This window comes from Arvicanthis niloticus, chromosome 2, assembly GCF_011762505.2.
Source record: "Arvicanthis niloticus isolate mArvNil1 chromosome 2, mArvNil1.pat.X, whole genome shotgun sequence".
Lineage (NCBI taxonomy): Eukaryota > Metazoa > Chordata > Mammalia > Rodentia > Muridae > Arvicanthis > Arvicanthis niloticus.
Window position 1 is genome coordinate 81,939,723 of NC_047659.1, and position 22,561 is coordinate 81,962,283.

The 22,561-nt window shown below is 38.2% G+C and overlaps 1 protein-coding gene across 1 annotated transcript in view; it reads left to right on the top strand.

The window, feature by feature from the left end:
• The window catches only part of Lgr4 (leucine rich repeat containing G protein-coupled receptor 4), a 93,447-nt gene that overhangs the window by 33,835 nt on the left and 37,051 nt on the right, over positions 1–22,561 (top strand). The window contains exon 2 of the mRNA XM_034494916.2: positions 15,988–16,059. Coding sequence (XP_034350807.1) covers positions 15,988–16,059 — 72 coding nt within the window. The remainder of the gene's footprint in view (positions 1–15,987; positions 16,060–22,561) is intronic.

The following is a 22,561-nucleotide window of genomic DNA, read 5'->3' on the forward strand; positions in this document are numbered from 1 at the left end:
ACGGATCCACCTCTGTCATTCCAAACTGTCCAGAGGATAGGACAAGTTGTGCAGAAGAAACACAGCTATTATTGGAATGGAAGCCAGAGGGAACTTCCCCCAAGGGCTCTGATAAAGGGAATTCCCTGTGACCTCATGAATAATCTCACTGGCATTCATATTGCAGTCACTTTTGGGGGAATGCTGCTTCTAACATTGTGTATTGTGAGCCGGCAGAGGAGAATCAGTGTGAAAGTTCAGTAAACTAGTTAAGAGTGTGGGCATGTGCACCCTCTGCAGTGCCTCGGTAGAACACCCTTCACAGTATATCATCATCTTGTTCCCATCTGCAAACCCGTTATCAGATTCCGTGGCTTCGAATCTCGAAGCTGTTAGATTTCTATTTTGTTTTTAGTTCCCTCGCACATTGCTCATGCTGGTTCCTGAGCAGACCTGGCCTTCTGCCATTCCCTTTACCTCACTGCCCACCCCTTTGACTACAACTGCTTTCCTCCCATCAAGATCAGAAGTAATGCCTAAGTTGCCATGGTAATAGAATTTGCAGATCAACAACCCAATACGTTTATTAATTAAAACTGAACACACCACCAACAATATATTAAAACATTCAGAATTCTTTTGTTGAAATTTTGTCTTATTTTATGCATTTTGGGGGCAGTATTTTTAATAGGAGGAGTCTTTATAGTCCTATTCTCATTTGTTTTGATGTGTTTGTGTTGTTTGTAAAGATTCATCTGTTAACTACAGTTCTTCTGACTCTTACTTAAGAGTCCCTCTGGCTTTTAAAAATGTTTTTTATTAGCATATATTAATTGTAGCTAGTGATAATTGATGTTACCGGGAAAGAGCTGGGTTCCCTTTTTTGGACTCTTAGTCTTGTTAATAATAGAATTTAGAAACAGATTTGGAAGGAAACTTGAAGACCGTTACATTAGTTTCTGAGAAAAGAAACAGCAGGGCAGGCAAGCTGAGAATCAGCAGCTGCCAGGAGAGGAGAAGACTAGGGAGAGCTTCATTTTCAGAGTTAGGCTCCTGTCAAGCTGACATGTTTTGGCATGTAGGTCAGCAAACAGCCATGTAATAAACAGGTAGATGGGGTGCTTCAGAGAAGGAATGAGAAAGCCCAGGGAAAACATGGTTAGAATTTTGGCCAAAGAGAAATGAGCAGATCCCATGGTAGAGGCTCTGTGCCTAAGTGGCTGCATGGAGAAGCAGTTTCTGGAAGGATGAGCATCTTATCTCGTTAAGGGAATAGTTATTCCTCCCATATTCCTCTGGCCTTAGGTGAATCAGCCTTCCTAAGGGGTGGTCTCCTGGTCAGGTAATTATAGGCCCAGTTGAATTAACTCCTACAAGAGGCAATAGTATATAATATTCTAATCTTTAGAGCAGATCAGAGTGTCCTATCTCTATCCAGGGCCAGAGGCATTCCATTGTTTTGATCAGAGGGCCTAAAGAGATGTTTACCTTTCCAGTGTTAGCAGGGAAATGGGGAGGATGGGTCCAAATCTCATTGTTTAAGAACCATTTGTGCATTGTTTCTGAGAGAAATTGCCTCCCTTGTCCCTACATTCTGGATCATACTTCTAAGATACTTCTATTAAAAAAAATCCTCCAGCTAAGGGAAGTTAAAAAACTCCTAGGATTTGTTGTTGAGATTCTCATCTTGATTCTTTAATTAATTACTTAATGCTTCTGGTACTTAGTGGCCTCATTATTAAAATGAGATGATTAGATAGTGACTTAATGATGGCAGGACAGATTATCGGAGGGGACTTTCAGTCCTGGCTTTGGCCAGAGGTCAGGCTACCTAATCTTCCCAGTGATGCTCTGAGGTCAGAATTGCCGTTCTTGTTTACACAAGTGAGGGCCAAGGAACAGAGATTATAGGGTTTGAACAGGGTTGGACAGCCAGTGAGCGGACAGGCTTTTGGCCTGGTGTCTGGGAGAAATTCTTAACCACTATGCTTTCTAGTTTGGTGGTTCTATGATGTGCTATTTATAGTACAAAGCCTGTATTTTGAAATTTTGAGGCAGTAAAATTAGTTTTACTGAAATTCAGTTTTGTATTATTCCTCCCAAGCTATTTTTAAATCCAGTAACTTATATTTAAATGAAAATGTTACTCTTTCTTGCTTGTTCCCAAATGTGTTTGTATGTGAGATTATTTGGCTATAGCAGTAGATACAGGAAAGAAGTCAGTCACTGATGTCTTTTATGGTTCAAGAGGAGTGGTATATATTCTTAGTGTATGTCTAGTAGGAGACTCAGCATCATTTCTGAGTATCTTTTCTATACACATCCTTCTGTTCTTTCTACAACCAGGCTTTGGCTCTCTCTGAAGCATTGAACAACGGTCAAACATAGAATTTATTTGGAAGTATTTAGTGTGATCACTATGAGAAGATTTTAATGGATTGACTGCTGTCATTTACTCTACAGATACAATGAACACTGCTTGTGCTAGTGTATGAAATAGTGAGTAAAACATAGGTCCTTTAATAGATCTCTGAGTTCTGTCAACTCTTGATTCATGGTTATCATATAGCTACTTTCATATCGTCATGTTTGGGGAACTTATCTTCTTCAAGTCTTTACCCAGTGTGACCCAAACCAAAACCTTCTCCTCTTTCCATCACAGTCCATCTACCACCATTCAGCTGTACCTATTGGTGTTGGTAGGATGCTCAGTTTGTTTTTCAGTCTAGGATACTTTTCTGAGTGAAAAAAGTATGTGTGCATGGGGAGGGGGAGACTATTAATACTTGTGCTGGGACAATAAATGTAATCCAGGATTATAGCAGGTTGACTAGAATGTATTTTCATTCCATTTACCTGAGTTGATAAGCCCCAAGCTCAACATTAATTATAATAAAATTGGCATCAGAGGTATGCCCTTGGTTTTTGTGTGAGTTTGTAGGCTTAGATATGGGTTTCCTTGCAGGAGTTTATATTCAAGTCATCTATAGACTAGAGAGATTTTTTTTTCAGATAAGAATCATAAAGTAATGATTCTTAGTAAAGTATAAAGTAACAACTCTGAATAATCTTTGGACAAAAAAGCAATGAGAGAAGCAGGGGACAGGAGAGAGACTGATGTTTCTGCTAAGCAGATTTCATGGTAGCACATAGGTTTTTGTCCAGATAAACAGAAATATTTAACTCATTATAAGAGTGAAAAAGAACTTTTATTGTATATTGTGACATTTATAAATTAATTGTTGTAAGTAGACCAGCCTATCATAAACCTGCTTTGAGAGCTTTAAAAAAAATTACATTTTTTTTATCTGTAGGTGTGTATAATTTTATGTGCATAGAGGTCAGTAGATAAATTCCAAGAGTTGGTTCTATGTTGGCAGCAAGCTCCTTTACCAGCTGAGTTATGTTGCAGGCTCAGCTTTTACAACTTTTGTTTCCAAAGTTTCAAGACCTCTTTTGTCCTGAATAAATCATTAGTGATTTTAAAGAGTTGTACGTAATTCCCACAGATATTACTTGAATGAGTTTTTATAACTTAGCATTATCCATGTGTATCTTTTCAGAGTTAACAGAAATTGTTCTCTCAATTACAATTTTTAGAAATTGTTGAAGGGGTAGGATAGGTTTTGGAAAATGGGCATCAAAACCAGGGAACAAATTAAAAATTGAAACAAAAGACTGTGCAAAGGGAGAGGGAAGAGAAGGGGAAGCATGCTGGTAGTGTTAGGGACAATGTCTTGACTCCTCATGGCCTGAAGGAAGTGATTGCTCCACCAGCCTGCATTATGGTGAAATCCCAAGAGAGCATTTGCTTTTAGGTTTAAGCCATGACTGGTGGCCACTGGCCTTCAGCCTGTGACTGACTCACCATTGGGAATATTTTTCCTGTGGAATGAAGTTATGGCCTCAGAGTTTGGAACTTAGAGCTGTTGTTGCCCAGCCACTTATTGGTAGTTCCTTTTTGTATTTCAGACTTTACATTATCTTATCTAGGATGGTTTTGCCAAAGTTATTTATAACCATTTATGACCAGCAAGTGAGAAAACAAAACACTAAGATAATTCTAACATCCTCAACTCAGCCCAAGGTAGCAGGATGAAAATGTAGCTTGCTCAGTTTATCACCAGTTCTCGGAGCATCTGAAAGTAACAGCATGTTAAAGTGGTTGTGACGTTCCTCAACTCTCAACGGCATTCTTTCTGATGGTTCTGGTTCATTTTAGCATTGTTCCTTAATAGGAGAAAGTACTAAAGTAGGAAAAAGAGAGAGAGAAAGAGAGAGAGAGAGAGAGACATTAAATGTTACTTTGTGTGCGGGGAAAGCAGCTGCAGTGCTGAGTCGGTGTGGATGGAGAATGAGCAGTGCTGGATTTGAACAGTCAGTTCCTTGAACTCATGGTTCCACCTGTGTTAGAGAGGACACAGGAGACATACAGGCCTAGCCACAGTTTTCCCTTTGCAACCAGGAAGAGAGATACACATACATGCTAAATCAGTCTCCACAAACTATTCCTACCTTTATTTTGTTTACCTTCTGACATTTTTTTTTCTGTTCTGTTTTTTTTCTTTCAGTTTTTAAAAAGTTGACTCTGAACCATTAAAATGATTTCACAACCCATTAATTGGTTGTGAGCTGAAATTTAAACTACGAGTCTAAATAGATTTCTTTTTGTGTGTGTGGGTATACATGTTTGAAGGCAAGAACCATGAAGTAATGTTTTCCTATCAGCCCTGTTAATAAGTATAATAAATAATGAGCCATAATAAAGCATGAACCATTTAGTTAATTAGAATATTTACCATAATACATGCTGTTGGGTTGCTTTCCTTATGAATAGTGCATTTTGTCTGCTAGGATGAAGTAATTGAGTGTTTCCAATCTGCCCAGACGGTAATCCTCACAATACTTCTTGTTGATGTTAAATGGTCTATTGAAATAGCATTTTGTCTGTGTGTCTTGGCTGGTAATGAACACTGTTTTGTCATCATAGGGTTACCAGAACAGCTGTTGACACCCAGAGAATGCCCGAGAATGCCTGTTAAGTAGCAGAAAAAAACAAGTCATAGTTTTAACCCTTTTCTATTTTGTATGATGCCAGACGGTAGAGTATGAGGTCATGTGGAAACTAAGGTTCTTCTAGTTCTGGCTTTCAGTCTCTGGTATTAAGGACACTATATTTTTTCTCTTTAGAGTTTATCCCACATTTGAAAACACAGCAAGAAAAACTAACCAAAAAGAAGCTGAATTTCTTCCACTATCTGGAAATATTGAGTTAGCTTTACCAGTTTTATTATTTATTTTTCCTCATTCCTTTAAAAACATGTCTTTTAAACAGCACAATGCTTTTTCTTTGTGGTATGAGATTTGCACATTAGTGTGGGGTTCACTGTCTTCTCTAACTTACAAGCTTGTGTCTCCCTGAAGAACACACCCTAATTGTCTCCTGAGCTGTGTTGTTTTATCAAGAGCATAAACAATTATGGCATAAAATATTATGTTTGGGATGAAGTCATGCGTCATTCTTAATTGCTGAACTCTGTTAATTTTAAAGGAGGGTGTGTTTAAGTCTACTCATTCACACCCTTGCTAGCACAAACAAAGGAGCCCACACATAGAGATGGGAAAAATATGAATCTCAAGGGTTCTTATTTTCTACTAATGCATGGAATGTGCAGGATTAGGAATTGCTAAAGTGGGAGTCATAATGACCGCTTTGGACTTTGTAGCTACTGAGTACAAAGTATTTCACAGCGGAGAAAGCTAAAATCGAGAGAGCTGGAAGCCTTCCTCCTAGAATTTGTCTCATTGTCCTATATATGATCTCTCCGTAGCACACTGGGCATGCTTAAATGCCAGCAGCTTTTCATGCGATTAAAGTTGTGATTTCTAAAGGTCACTTAAAATGCCTCGGGCTCTGCTATGCCTCTGCCTATGGAGCTGCTGCTCTGCTCTGCAACCATCCCGGGAGCTCACGATGCGGGACTCTCCTGGTGATCAGATCTTTTTGATCTTTTTTTTTTTTTTTTTTTTTTTTTTTGGTAATTCTCTAATTCTTTGATGCTTCTCAACTTTCAATGACTCTGATTTTTTATATTACCCTTTCCTCCTAGAAAACATCCTTACACAATTCATAATACCAGTTGCTTAGCTCAGTGGCATTAAAAAAAAAAAGCAAGGGAAGCCAGTGTGGACTATGGTTTATATCCTGAAAATATACATTATATAAATATATATAAATATGTTCTATAAAATGTAGACATTAATATTTTTTATATATCAATAGTTAATCTTATATGTGATGTACCTAACTTAAATGTTGGCAATTCACTATGTTTCTTTTTAATAATGATCTTTTTCACAAGTGAAATAGATTTCATTTCTTCTTCTGTGTTACCAAAATAAGTGTTTAGATGGGTTTTGGGATGTACTGGACTGGTGTGCCAGGAAACGTCAATGGCAAATGCTCTAATGGTCAGCAAGTATTAAATAATGAAGAATTAACCCATTTATTCAACATGCACAATGTGTCTTTACTGAAAAACATGGTCAACCTACAACTCAATGAGTGAGACCACAGATCTACATAATCGCCCCTCTATAAAGTAACACCTCTCCTTTCTATTTTAAAATATATTTGTTTGTTTGTTTTTATGTTTGTGTATGTGTACATGTGTATACCATGTACATGCCTGGTGCCATGGAGGCCAGAACAGGGTGTAAGATCTCCTCAGCTAGGACTTACAGATGGTTGTGAGTCCCCTGATACGGGTGCTGGGAACTGAGTCCAGATCCTCTGCAAGAGCAGCAAATTTAACCACTGAGCCAGCACCTACTCCAACACCTGCTAGTATACCCCAAGTGTATTACATGAGTTCACTGAGTGTGGTTTTCAGCTTTTCATCTAACTTAATAATTTCCTCTTGTTCTTTTGTGTCTCTGTACTGCTTTGTGAAGCTTTTTAGGGTGCCTATGTTTTGTGTGTCTCTGAATACAGGTACAAACACGATAGATGCCCAGTAAAGAAAATGAATGGGTTTGGCTAAATTTCTTCATTCAAACTGATAACAGAAAAACTAATAAAAAACCAACAAAGGCAAAACATTCAATCTAAAACTAAAAGAACTCCAGTTTCTTGATCCTCAAGCAAGTCTGAAAATCACATTTTTGGTTTTAGTAAGGATTGGAGAGAAGGCCTCTAGGTATAGAATGAATGATATTTTTGCCTGTTAGCAGAGATACCTAGAGGTAGTTCTATCTCTGTCATCTCTAGGCCACGGATCTGTTTTCTGTCTCTGTAACTTCCTCTTTTATTCCTGGTTGCTTTGCTTTACTTTAGCGCAATGCATTTGGGACTTTTGTATCATTGGTTGCGTCCCTAGTCTGTTCCATTACATTGCTAGATCACTTTCCATTTAATACACATGCAAGGGATTAATACACATTCATTAACACAAAGATATTTTGAGTTGTTTCCAGTTTTTGGCAGTGATATTGAGACCTAGGGTTGCTGAATCATATGGTCGTAAGTATATGTCCAATTTTATAAGAAACCATCGAGCTATTTTCTAGAGCAGTTGTGCCTTTTGCAATAGCTCCATATGTGTATGGAGTTACAGTTATTCTGCAGCCTGATCAGCATTTCTCATTGTCTGCCATTACTCTGTAAAATTCTGATATCTCTATGGTATCATAATATGGGTTGACTTGCATTTTCTTAGTAATTAGTGCTAAGTAACGTTTGATGTGCACACATCACCAGTCTTTGATAAAACATTTGTTCAACTATTTTGTCTCTTTTAAAATTGGGTTTATTTCTAATCACTAATTTTGAGAACTTTTTTTCATATTGTGTTTCTGTATGACTTTGGCAAAGCTTAGAGGAAGTAGGTGCTCACGTTCTTTATGTTTTACTAATATATCTTACCAGTTGTTTTGTGTGTTTTAATATAGTAACAATGACAATCCACTTTTGAAGTATTTTATGTAACACTTCTGAGAGTTGTTAAAATGGAGGTTCTAACCCATGATAGTGATGATAAAATGAATTAGACATTCTTTATCTCTGATGAAATTTGCAAATTTTCAAGGTTTGAACCTGGCATTTTCTCAAGCATGATTTGGGAGAAAGATCTTCTAACTGGGATAGAAGGGCCTAGAGTAGAAAGTGACTTTATAAGTTGGTATCTTTTCCCTTGGGTAATCAGCACTCACTTTTAAGTGTCAGTACAATGATTGTGGGGAGTGTTCTAAGGATACAAAGACTACAAAGAAATAAGTGTTTGCTCCTGTGTGCCAGGGAGCAAGGGTTACACTTTGGTACTTGAATGTCAGGGAAGAGATTGGACAGCAGGGAAGCCTTTTGAACCAGTGCCCAAAGCTGTTTGCAGTAGGAATGCTCACAAGGCATTAGAAGCATGTCTGTGTTGACATCTAGTAGGATCCTAGGAGTGCCGGGTAAAAGAGGCCACAACTCTATAGAGAAGCATCTGATTAAAATACCACCTGTATAGTTCTGGCCTATCTGCATTGGGAAATCACAGTTCTTCTTCGCAGACATATATATTTGTTCTTATTTTTAAAATGCAGGGACGCTGTTTTTGCTACGTGAAGCTGTGTGTGTGTGTGTGTGTGTGTGTGTGTGTGTGTGTGTGTGTGTGTTTGTAGATGCGTGTGGAGGGCAGAAATCACCTTGGGCCCTGCTCCTCAGGAGCCAGCAACTTTACATTTTGAGGCAGGGTCTCTTGTTGACATAGAGTTCTCCAAGTAATCTAGGTTTGCTGGCCAACAAGCCCAGGGGTCCTTTTGTCTAGGCCTCTCAGCACTGGGATTACAAGTATGTACATCCACACTCAGCTTTTTAAAAATCAGTAGTCTTTTTTACTGTTGTTTTTTTGTTAGTTTTGTATTGTTTTGTTTTGTCCAGACAGAATTGTATGTATCCATAGACTGACCTTGATCTCACTGTAGCCAAAAATGGCCTTTGGTTACTGATTCTCCCTCCTGTACCTCTGAAGTATTGTTTTGTGGTTTTATGGTGTTGGGGATCAAACCCCCAAGGCTTTGTGCATAGGAAGCAAGTCAACAAGAGACCCTGCCTCAAAATGTAAAGTTGCTGGCTCCTGAGGAGCAGGGCCCAAGGTGATTCCTGCCCTCCAGACACATCTACACACACACACACACACACACACACACACAGAGCTTCACATAGCAAAAAAGAAAAAGTGAGGTGCATTCTCTACTCCATTTTAAATGTGGGCCATGCAGATTGAATGTGGGAGCCTCATGTCTCTGTGGCGAACACTACCTGTTAAGCTGTCTTCCAGCCCAATAATGCAAATTTTTAAAGTTAAGTTTAACTAAATGTTGAAATTATACCTTATATAATTTCAAGTTAAGAACAGAGTGAGATGATAGATTTTAAAGTAAAAACTAAGCATGAACATGTTTGTTCTGACAGCGTTCCCATGCTAGCCTGGTGTCAGCACATATGTACACAGTGAGAACTTTGAACTGATCTAGTGAATGGATGATAAGCCTTTTCTTTATTATTTTTTTTATTTACTGCTTTTTAATTGTAAAGAAATCTGTTAGTTAACTTCTATTTGATATTAAGTACCAAAGATAAACTGGTGTATACAAGCTGTGTGTGTGTGGGGGGGGGGGAGAGCAAACAAAAATATTGATATATATTAAATTTTAGTATTTAGAGACACTGAAAGGTATTTTTAGCAGGAATATCTATTTTTGCAAATTAAAATAGGTATCAAGAGATGACTTTCTTAGAATTATATGATAACTTTTAGAAAAAACTCTAATGATACACACAAATATGGCAGTGGCTATATGTGGATGTTGATAGTATGGATAGTTTTTGTATTTTATTTTATTTTTAAAGAAATAGCATAGGTTACTCCACTAGAATAGTGTCAGAAGGGAAATCACACTCTTAGTTAATTTTAACTAGGAGAATGGTACAATGTGAATTTTTACTGCTTTTGGATGTTAGAAGCCTTCTTCCCAAATATTTACACCCCAGGCAGTTTTTTTTAGTAATTAAAAATGTTTATTGTTTATATTGTGTATATGTGTATATATATGTGTGTGTGTGCGCGTCTGTGTGGAGGTCAGAGGCCACTTCATGTAATTGGTTCGCCCTCTCTCCCTTTATGTTGGTTCCAGGGATGAACTCAGGCTCCAGTTTCTACATGGCAGGTCCCACTAGTAGTTGAAGCCGTTTTACTAGCCTGTGGCTCATGAAGAACTTTTCATAGTTGATTTTAGTTTGGGGGTTTACTGTAGACATCTGTTATTTGGAAATTGTCTTACTATTTCTAGTTGATTACCGGAGACCCTGGAAAAATTGTTGTAAGACAACTAGTGTATCATAATCAACATGTACTATTTGAATTAAAGGACACCATCAACCAGTTTTGTTGTTCTTATCATTTGTTATGTGTGTCTCCTTTCCCTGGCCCTCTGAGAGACCGAAATTAAGAACTGTGTTCTATAGATCCTGAATGTGCTGTAGTGACTTTGTAAGTTGCGGAGGAGTTTTCAGGTGCACAGTATGTGCCAGTAGGAGGGCAGTTTCAAGTAATGCAAATAGATTGTTCATTCAAATTTAGACAACACAGGTCTGTTTAAAATTAAATACTGCTCAGGCCAAAGTCCCAGATCCTTTGAGGACACAGTGAGTAGCAGAAGCTATAATAGTACATACTGGCCACCAACAAATACCTTAAGTTCCCTGTGAAGCACTTACAGAGATTTAAAAGGGGGGGATGTGGAAACAGAATTTCTACAGTGTAGATGCTTCAGCATTACTAGGCTTAATGGGAGAGGGAAAAGATGACAGTTTAACCATGGGGAGATTTACCAGTTTCAATGAAAACAATTGCACCCTTTGAATAGTAATATGGAAATCAGTGACTTGGTGTTTTAGTGTTCAGGTGTGTTTTCTTTAGTGAAATGCTGTGCTATTGTGTGTCATCTCTGTGGTGAAGAGTTGGAAGCATTGTGCTGTGTGGGTGGACAATGTAGCCTTGTATTCTGTTTGTTATGAAAACAAAGATGTATAGGAAAGATTTTCCCTCTACCCTGCCAAACTAAGTTTTAGACTGTCTCCATTATTCACACTAAACTGCTTGCAGTCACCATAATCTTTTTTAAAAATTTATTTTATTGCTTTATTTTATGTACACTATGTTTGGCCTGCATGTATGTCTGTGTGGGGGTGTTGGATCCCCTGGAAGTGGGGTTACAGACAGTTGTGAACTACCGTGTGGGTATTGGGAATTGAACTCAGGACCTTTGCAAAAGTAGCCAGTGCTCATAACTACTGAGCACCTCCTATCTAACCCCTCCCCCATTCTAATCTTTTTGAGAGAGAATTTTGTCTTTGTACCACTGATATGTTTTCCTTTCAAAATATAATTTCTTGTGTCGGGCAATAGTCGCACATGCTTTTAATCCCAGAACGTGGGAGGCAGAGGCAGGAGGGGCAGGAGGGGCAGGAGGGGTAGGAGGGGCAGGAGGCAGAGGAGGCAGAGGCAGGAGGCAGGAGGCAGAGGCAGGCAAATCTCTGAGTACTAGCCAGGTCTACAGAGCAAATTACAGGATAGCCAAAGCTACACAAAGAAACCCTGTTTTGATCCACTCTCTTCCCCACATATATAAAATATATATGTGTGTGTATATGTATATGCATATATAAAAATGTTTTAACTTAAAAAGGTATGAAAGTCAGTATTTGGCCTTTAACTGTTTTTTGTTTGATTTTTGTTTTTTTCTGTTTTGGTTTGGTGTTTGGTTTTTAGTGAAGTGTTCGATCTGATGTACTTTTGAATTTTTAGGACCATCTTTCAGTTTTAGGTGTTGATCTTCAGAGTTTCTTGTTTTCTTTTGTAAAGTGGTTTCTTCCTGGGTGGCACCAAATGTTCTATGCTTTGCCACCTTTTTAGTCCTGTCTAAGTCTGCTGCATTCAGAGGACTTCTAGTAACAGCCAAACAAATGAAGGAAAGTTAATACCTACCACTCAGTGAGCTTCTTAATCAGGACTTGACATTTTCACAGCAGTCTGAATCTATATGATTACTGCGTCCCTTTGAACAATGAGGCAGGCAGATGTGGAAAGCTCAGCAGCCTGCCCAAGGTCGCACAGCCCAGGCAGTGTGGCTGAGGCCCAGGCACTTGTCCTTGGAAACCTGTGGATTTCTAACCAGTGGCCTGGCTTTGAGGTCTTCTGTTTGGGTGATGTTTGTGACTAGTGCTGACCTTGTATGTATGACTTTATTTTCGATGTTACATTTATCTTTGGGTATGAATCTAGAGTGGTGAATCACTGGGTTCTGTAACTGCTGTGGCTGGCTGGTAGATTGAGCTGCTCATGAAATTCGAAGTTACTGACTCATTTGTGAAAGTGTCTTGTAGCTGAAAATTTTTTTCTTTATAATTCTTAAAATACTTATTTTTTGTTTGTTTGTTTATTATTTTGTGTATGGAGGTGTTTTCCCAAGATTTATGTGTGTGTATCATATACATGCCTGGTGCCTATGGAGGCTAAAAGAGATTCATATCTCCTGGAACTAATTAAAAATGGTTGTAAATTACCACGTGGGCGCTGGGAGTCAAATCCAGGTTCTCTGAAAGCGTTACCAATGCTCTTAATCACTGATCCATCTCTTCAGCCCCAGCTAAAGATTTTTAAGCAACTTTCTTTTACTTCAGTATTTTGTGTGAGTTTCATATATTTGTAATTACTAGCTAGGGCTTCCATTTGTGAATTGTTACAGGATAACTCATTACCCAGCATGCCTTCTAACCTCTTATTTATGAAGTCTGTGCAACTTGGATTCTCTTGTGTGTGTTGGTGATGTCAGGTCTAGAATCTCCTCTTAGTGCTGTCTGTAGGTTGTTTATCACCATTAGCTCTCATTATTTTAAATGGGCACCCACCCACCTTATACTCTGTAACCACAGGATTCTAGGGCTGCCTGGAGATTGTATCTTATAGTCTACCCCTTTTGCCTCTTTTTACTTTATTCTTAAATGTTTATAACTGTAGCTTAGATAGTGTGAGGGAAAACATTTATAAAAAGGAACCTTTGGCTAAGGTTTACGTGTAAAATTTCTTAAGATATCAGAACTCTTCTTCCTGACCTCAAAACTGCCCTATGTGTTTAACATACATTAGTTTGTAAATACAGAGTCTTGCTAATTGCAATTACAGCTCATAGCAAACTACCTGTTGTGTCCTGTTACTTTGTGGGGGAAGGGAAGGGGTGTATGTTTGTGTGTGTGTGTGTGTGTGTGTGTGTGTGAGTCTGTGTGAGTATGTATGTGTGTGTGTACACTAGTTTGTGTTTCTGTGTGTGATATGTATATGTGTAAGTGTGTGTTTTAAAAAAATGCTGAATGCAGACAAGATTGTTAGAATAAACGATGTTTCTAATTATATTACATGCCCCACCTTTGATGTGAGATTAATTAGTTCACTCTAGACCTTTTCTGATGAAGCAATTCACTGGTTTTTCTGATACTGTGGAACTCACCTGAATTCAGATATGCCAACCTTAAATAGTTTGGGGTGACTGTATATAAAGCAATAAATCAATAATTTATTGTCCCCTTTCTCATTTTACTGGAATAGCTAAAAAGTAGCAAAAAATGTGTAATTTTACAGAATCATTCTTTACTTATGAGATTATTGCTTTTTCTTTCAACCTTTATATTTTACATCATGGTAAACTGTTCAGAAAAAAAAAAATCCTTAAGTGAGCCTTGTATATTTTCAACAACAAAGAAAGTGTTCCTCCATGATAAATGAACTTAGAGCATTTCATTCTTTAAATGAAAGAAACAATACACTCTCTGGCTAGGAAGCCAAACAAACCAGTTAGCTCAACTGTTTCCTTATAGAGAGAAAGAAGCCCAGGGTCAACTGCTTGGGTGTCAGTTGTCAGTTTCCTGTCCCCTATTTGGATAGTATTTTACCAGTCTTTTGCCAAATGATTGTTTTTAAATTTTATCTTTATTGTATGTGTATAGGTCTTTTGCCCACAAATATTTCTATGTACCATTTGCCTGGTGCCTGCAGAGTCCTGAAGAGGTCATTGGTCACCTAGAACTGGAGTTACAGAGGCTTATAAACTGCCATGTGGGTGCTGGGAACTCAACTGGGATCCTCTGGAAGAGCAGCAAGTGTAGTTCGCCACTGAAGTTATTTCTCTAGCTCTTTGCCAAAGTCTTTATGGGAAAGGGGTCCTTCCCTTTCCTTACTGATGATTGCTGCCGTAGGTAGCATTGGGAACTGGATTTAAAAATAATACTTCCTGGAGAAAGATACAATGTCTTCTAAGTTATCTTTAGTAGGATTTGAGTCATTTTTCAGTGATAGAAAAAAAATTGGAATATTTGTGAGTCTAGTAATAAGATCCACTTAAAGAGAAATTTCATACTCTGAGAAATTTATGTGTACGTTGACTCCTCAGTTGATGAGCTATTTATAGTCCCTTTTCTATTCAATTGTCAGGCAGAGGTTTGTGACTTAAGATGCATTGATGATTATGCCAAGGTCTTGAGGCCATTCTCCTCCCTCGTTTCTTTTGGTGTCCCTGAGGCCTTGCATATGCTAAATGTTGTCACTGAAGTTCCCCCATCTACCCCCTTTTTCCTAATTTGTAACCTTGTTTTCTATCTTGGTTAGCAGCGAGGAGAGTTATAGGAATTATGTACTATATAGAAAGTGCACATTTTCCTCCTCTTGTTAGCTCTGAGGTGGTTATTTTGCCCCACAGTGAGCCTTGGTTACCAGGTTAGCAAAAGGCGGATAGTTGGTGCAGTTTTATACTGAGAGCATCGGCTTCTGTTCCTGCTGGGTTTGGTCCTACTGCTGTTTCTGTCATTCCTAGTCCAGGATGTTTTCCACCTGGGAAAGACTAGGAAGAAAGAGATGCAATCTAAATTTCTAAATATGAACAAGAGGTGGGGCAGAGTGACTCCAATATTGAGGAGCTGAAGGTGTCTTACCTTGAAAAGATTTTTGTGAATTGATGTCAGCTATATCTTAGTTTATACCTGATTTTTTTTTCTAATGGCTCTTCCTGCCAGTCCTTATAATCCAGCAATGGAGCTGCTTCATGCTTGAGCTTTAGGTGATTTTGGCGTTAGAGGGCTCATCCATGGCATTTACTTCCAGATAAGAGGCAGCAGCAGCTGAAGGAGGTGCTCAGTTTGGCGCAGAGCATGCCAGGACTTTCCTTCAGAAGGCTGTTAATATGTCTTTCACAGTATTGATATCAAGTGGAGTATAGAAGAGAAAGTCAATTCAAAGGCAGCTGCCAGGGAAGAGGGGAATGATTAATAAAGTATGTTTTAACTGTTTGAACTAGCTAATTGTTGAGTTACACCGTTGAGTGAGTTCCCTCCTTTCTAAACTGACTACATACCTATCATGTATGCACTTGTCTCTAGCCTGCATCTGTTCACAGGCTCCAAATGAAACCCACTGACAGTTCTCACCTAGAGGACGTTTTATAGTTTTTAGACAATGTCTTATTGGCTAGAGCTAGGACTTGTTTTTATTGTCCATGATTGTAATTCAGAAGCCATTTTCTTCTGCAGATCTATTTTATCTAGTCCTGGAGTGTGTGTTTGCCTATTTTGGTCAGGCATAGGACTTTGATTACCCCTGTTATTCAGGACACTGGGAACCTACACTAGCCTACTTCTTCTGGGTAGATGAAATATTTTTTTTCCTCTGATACCTAAAAGGGGGAAATTCCAGGATTGCAATGTGTTTCTAAATTGTGGTACATAATTCATAGTGAAAGAGTTAACTTTTCTAAGCATTGATTCTAAAATCAGATTATGACTGTTCCCTTGTCTTCCATACTCACTTTTTCCCTAGCTTCTGTACAAAATATCAGCATGTAACTTGTTTTCTATTGGCTTAAACAGTTTGACAACTACTACTTAGCTAATGATGTTTCTAACTTTTTGTTTTGCAGGGATATCAGTATGAACAATATCACCCAGTTACCAGAAGATGCATTTAAGAATTTTCCTTTTCTGGAGGAGCTGTAAGTACTAGTTTGAGCAATGTGCACTAGTGTGTTTTCTACTCCTTCTGAGAAGAAGTGGAGAGAGCCTAATGATTCTTGTCTGAAAACTCCCATAGCTTAGCTCAGCTGAGCTTTGTGCAAAGGAACAGTGTTTGGGGGCTGGGGAGAACAAACTTGTTTTTTTTTTTAAGCAGTATAATTGCTAAAGTTATTTTTGAAAGTCAGAACTAAAAACTGCTACTTCCATAAGACATTTTCCCCCTGCAATTATTATAACCATGATTGCCGCAGTGACACAAGTTAATTACAGTGCGATCCTCAGATAGTGTGGCTCCTGCATAATTACCATTGTTGCTGAAGGAGTCGCTGTATGGGTAACAGAACAGGAGAAATAACACAAGGCGTTCCAGGGCCATGATGCAAGAGAGCCCTTTGACAGCAAGTGGATAGCAGCAGGACACTGATAATAGATCCCCTTGGCTCTTCACACATGACCTTTGGGGGACAAGTGTGTGACTGCAGCCTGCTACCCATCCTTCAACAACTTGAAGAACATTTCTCTATTTGTTAGTTGCATTATGAAAACAAAAATTTTCATGTGTTTTTAACCTCTCATTTCTTTAGTTGTGCTTTCCATATACTTTTAATGCCCATAATGAAAAGAGGAACCTTTAGTTTTTTAAAAGAATTGAAAACTATGGTTTTATTTTTGGAATCCTGGTGGACAGTAAAATTAGATTTGAGTCAGTTAATATAAGCCGCAATTTATGGATTATGTGATATGTGGCAGTAGAAAGGTTACAGTTTGATAAAGGCTTAAAAAAGACATAGGCCTGAAGGGATCTAAATTCACATTATAGATCATGTCCTGGTCTCTGTCTGTTGAATATTAGAACCAAGTCAGTGAAGCTGCCTCTTCTAGCTCAACCCCTCTCTTACAATGTAGAGTAGGAGTCAAGTTAGACCCAGATTTTATTCCTTGCTCATTGAAATTGCTGTTTAAAGACTTAATAAAACGGAAGAGAATTTTTTTTTCTTCCCACACTGCTTAGTTGAGCCTAATGCTTCTCCAGCAAAAGTTGGACAAAGATTATTTGTCACAAGTTTAAGAACTGGGTCAAATTACTTAGATTCTTGGAGCCTTTGACTATAAGTTGTGGTTAATAATAATCCCTCATTTCTATTATTCTGGTGCATACAAAATATATCTTAAATATTTAGTATGGTATATGATACAGATTGTTTTATAAATGCTAGCTAGTATTTTATTATTTTTAAAGTGCATAAGGAAAATTATGTTTGGGTAAAAGAATTTTAGGGTATGATGTATTTTATTTATGCTTTTCATATAATGACTATTAATTGTTTTTCAATAATACTGTTTGAAGTCTCTATCTTCACCACTATAATCACTTGTTAAGGTTCTTTTCTGCTTCGATTTTTTTCCCACATCTACTTTTAGACTTCAGGATTAGTATCTCTTTACAGAAGTAATTATGTAATGAAAGGACATTAGCAAGTGGTTGGTCAGCCATTGTGTAGCTACTGTGGGATGTGTGATGTACCAGACAGGAAATGGAGATGCTTCCTGCACTCTGGAGCAGACCACTGTGTGCAGACCACCTTTGTTGATACCTGCAATTACCAGTTACCCTTTTAGGGACTTTTGTGGTGGGAACCTGGCTAATCTCTGCTTTGTGAAATTTCACATCTTGGATTTCTCAAACTCTCAAATGACCAAGTGTTTGTGAACCTCACGAGCTCTATCAGCTGAGAGTTTTAATTGGAAGTAAATTGAGTTTGATTGCTAGTTCTTTGTAGCTAGGTTATATTTTCTCTGTATTGTACTATCACATTAATAAAGCTTATCAAATTAAGTTGGTATGCCTACGCTGAATACTGGATGGGATTTCAAAAAAAAATCAGGAGAGCTGCAAGTTATTTATTTCAAAACAGTCTTTAATATTCTAGCAATAGTTTAGGCATTCAAGAGTTTATTTTTCAGGTTAATATGAACATTAAAAAGCTTCATTTTTGCTTTTTAAAACAATGTAGTTGATTTTTAACATTCCTGAGTAGTGCGGCCTTGACTATTGTAATGTTTCATAAACTTCATAACCATGTGTTCAAAAGTCATCTGGAAATGATTTAAGAGTGATTGTAAAGCTGAGCACCCTAAGTAGAAATGAGTGACTTGCCCAGAGTTTTTTTTTTTTTTTTCATGTTAGTTAATGAGGTCTTCTTTATAACTTATGACTAGGCTTGGCCAAATTTCACATAGGGATCTGGAACACTTAAGAGTATGGGATACATTCACTTCCCAACAGTATATAAAAGCTGTTCATGTATAGTTATACATTTGTTTATTCTTTTAGCAAACACTGAGTCCTGTTGCTCACCAGTTCTTGCGGTGCTTGATAGGGACACAGACACAGAGTAGTTCTGTAGGAAGCTGACCCCTTACGTTACGTTGCTTGATATCATACCAACTAGAAGCAGGTGACCATTTAAATTTAGATATGAATGAAAAGCAAAAATTCAGCTTGTTAGCTGAACTAGCCACATTTCATACAGGTCATTTCTTTTTTTGTAGTGGTGGTGACAGAACCCAAGGCTCATACATGCTGTATAAATGCTCTGCACAGAAACACATTGCCAGCCCTGAATTACATTTTAGTGTCAGTAGCTATCTATGCTTAGAAATACCACATAAGCCGACACAAATCATTTCCATCATTCCAGGAAACTCTGTTGGTTAAAGTTGATCTAATCTCCAGAGGGAGATTATAGCTTGTACTGAAGTATATATAGGGTGAGTGGAAGCCAAAAGCACTAGATTTACTTGAGACTGTAGGATGTGGGAAGCTTTTGTGATTTCTAGAATAATTTTTGTTGAGTTTTGTAGGGTGTGGGAATTGACTGGATGAGGATAGGTAGTAAGGGTACCCTGTAAGAACATCATAGGATGTGGAATGGTTTGGAGGGAGAAATTTCCAGAGAATTGGAATATGTGAAGTGAATTGTTGTGAAAAGATCAAATGGTGATTCTAAAGACATTCCTCAGATGATTCTAGATCATGAAGTTTTTAAGCTAAGTGGTATAGGGGAGTTAAATGGTTCCTGAGGGAGTTTGGTTTAGTAGGTTTATCAAGAGGCTAGAATTGTTACATGTTACTAAGACTAGTGATTGGTAACCAGTCTGCTTGGGACCTGAAGAATTCAGTCTTATAAAGATACAATGATTAATACCATACATATAAAGCCTTTGATTGTGCATATGTCCTTTCTCATACCTACAAGAAAGTTTTATAAAGGCAGGACCTGGGCTGAAAGGGTTTTGGGTCTTGCTCAAGTTCATAATTCTGCTGTTTTGTTGTTCTGGGTCCTGAAAGATTCTGAAGGTCCTGGCCTTCAAAGCCCTGTTCCTTCTGAATTCTGAAGAATGTGTACTTTCTCTTAGAGAAATTCCATCCAACCTTTTCTATGTGTGTTAGATATATTAGATAATATTGTTACCAGTTATTTTCACATTTAATCTACTTTTCAAAGCTTTATAGCTCATACAGATTGTTACTTAGTAATATTTTCCAGTAGATTCTGGCACTGAAGTCAGTACATGTCAGGTTCTCAGGTCTTAAAACAGTCTCTTAATTTTTGTATCTCACCTTCCTAGTCTTTGAGAATCCTCACAGGACTACTATAAAAAGAATATTGGATAACATATAAAAAGTATGTCTATGTGAGGTAGAGAAATTTCAATAGTCACAATGGTTGTCTTTCTATTGAAATATTTGGAGACAAGGTAGTTTTGCTTTGAAGAAGGAATTAGAGTAGGTTGATATGTCTGTTAGCAGTATTCAAAGAAAGCTAGGATTCTGGAAAAACATTCATGCAGCAGTGTCAGGATCTGTTGCCTGATACTATCTATACAGCTACAAATGCTTCTGCTTCTCTTGGACTTGTCAGGCAGTGGTAGCCATTTGGGGAATGGTTGAAATTTAGAGTTTTTAAAATGGCTTAGTTAGAAACAGCAGGAAGAATAAATACCAGCTACGTTTCCATGTGTCACTGGAAAGTTCCTGTAGATATTACAAGGATGTAGCAACAACTATTGAAGCTACTGCCAGTGTTGGCATTCAGTCAGTTATTACTGATTACACTCTATGACTAAGACAATTCTATCATTTCCAACACTTTGACTCTTAAGGCTTTGTGATACTGGAGTGAAGGCTAGGATTCTGTATGCCAGTTCACTGTTACTTGTTTCATTTAATCTGTTCAGTACTAAGTGGAGCCACTACTTTATAAAAAGGGGTGTGTAAACAACTCCAACAGGGATGGGTAATCAAATGCAGAGTATTTGACCACTGCAAAAATGTCACTTTTCTGAAGCCTTCATGTTCTCATCTGTAATTCTCGAATATAAGTTCTGTTTCCTCTTAGGCACCGCAGAAGTACTGGTTAAAGTTTGAGCATATTGTAAGCTCAGTGTAGCCTGCCACCATTATTCTTGGTCTACCCAGAAATACTTGCCTTTTACCAAGCTTGAACAACTTGAGTTATTTTTATAAATGGGTTCAGGTAGAAACTATTTAAAAAAAAAAAAAAAAAAAAAAAAACCTAGCCAGAAATTTCAAATGAGTTCTTGTTAATCTCAGTGCGTGTTTCCCAGGTGGAGATAGTACCTGGTCATTGTTCTCTTTGGCTACTGCACTAAGAAGGACTGACCTTTGCTTCGGAACTACACGGGACTCACTTCACATTTACTTCCTTGGTGAAACCTTCCAGATAAGCTCTGCTGGACATCTCAGATAAAGCAAAGCCTCTCTTCAGTCGCCGGGTGATAGACTTAGTTGTGTGGTGGTATTCCCTTGTTCCTCCTTTGCACTACTTGAGTAAGAGGATTGTTCATGAAGATCACCAACCTAGCAGTTGTGTAGTGAGCACAAGAAGCCTCATTACCTGTGTGATTCTTACCTTTTCTATAATGGGTCATTTGGAGAACTCTCAGATTAGAAGGTAATGCAGAAAGGAGAGAAATGGAAGGGAGCTTGCACTAATTGCCACCTAAGAGTATGGGCTAGGCCCTTTTTGAATATTCTCTCTGTTTTGTTTTAACCCATCAATTCTTTGAGAAGGCAGAGTTTCTTCTCACAGAAGGACCTTGCCCAGCTGTCAGAATTCATTAGTAGTTGGGCCTGCTATCGGTCATAGGTCTGGCTATGTCTCCTGTACAAGCAGGAGGCCAAGGAAAGAAAGACTTATTACTACATCATTTGTTAATTAATAAGCCTTTGTCAACTAAAACACTGTGTTCAGTGCTGAATTGAATGAGATTCTTGACTTCAAGGGAAAGGAATAGTGTACTCCATCTATGAGAGTTCAAAGGAAAAGGGAAATTACTTCTAGCAAGAAAGATTAAAGAAGAGCTCATCAAAGAGTTGGCATTTCTAGAGAGCCTTGAGGGGTGGTAGGAGTTATTTATGAGGAGATATGTAAAGACACTCAGGCAGGGAAAGGGAGACACACTGAGATGGGTAGTGAAAATGTTAGGTGAGGTAGTGCTGAATTACTGAAAGCAACTATAGAAAAGCAACCTAGAAAGGCATTTGGAGCCAGACTGGGGACTTCTGTTGGTAGACAAAGGTTGTGAGTGACTGTTGAAATTTTTTTGAGCCAGGAACTAGTTCATATCATATCAAGAAGGTAGAGTTTTCTGTCAATGTAATATCATAGCAGAGAGCTTAGAATTGAGAGAGGTTAGAGAGATAATGGAGTTAGCCAATAGAGCTAGCTGTTAAAGAGATATATCAGAATCTAGGTTTAGCATGATGATGCATGCCTTTAGTCCCAGCATGGAAGACACAGAGGCAGGCAGGTCTCTGTGAATTCACAGCCAACCTGGTCAACATTGTAAGTTCTGGCCCAGCCTGGGATACATAGAGATCCTGTCTAAAAAGTGAATTGGAGTGAGTGTCTGTCTCTGTATATTGTCTCTATGTGTAAATCTGAATTAGGGCAAGTGAGAGGCAAAATCGAGTCAAAGGGATATCTCAGCTGAGGTAACATCAATAGTACTTAATTTTAATATTTCCACAAGTTGTTAAAATTAGAGACATGAAAAGAAAAGAGAAAGTATCAAACTTAATTTCAAGTTAGCCGTTTGAGTTCCACAGAATGTAGATTGGGATATATGTGAATGGAATGCAAAATAGAGATTTATGAGTGTAGAGTTGAAAATCTTTTATGTGACAATTATTGGAAACTTGAGATTGTAAAAGATTGCCAAGGGATAGAGGGCAGAAGAAAAGGGAAGAGGGCCAAGGACAACTTCTTGGGAAACACTCGAATCAAGGTGTGGGAAGAAAGCAAGTACCAGGGGAGAACTGGGACAGAACTCTTCCCCAGGAGCTGTGGAAGAAGAGGTTTCCACAAGGAAACAAAGGAATCAGCTTTGACATGCTGGAGAGAGATGCCCAGAGCCAGGCACTGAAAAATCATCCCAGTGACTTTAAGTAGC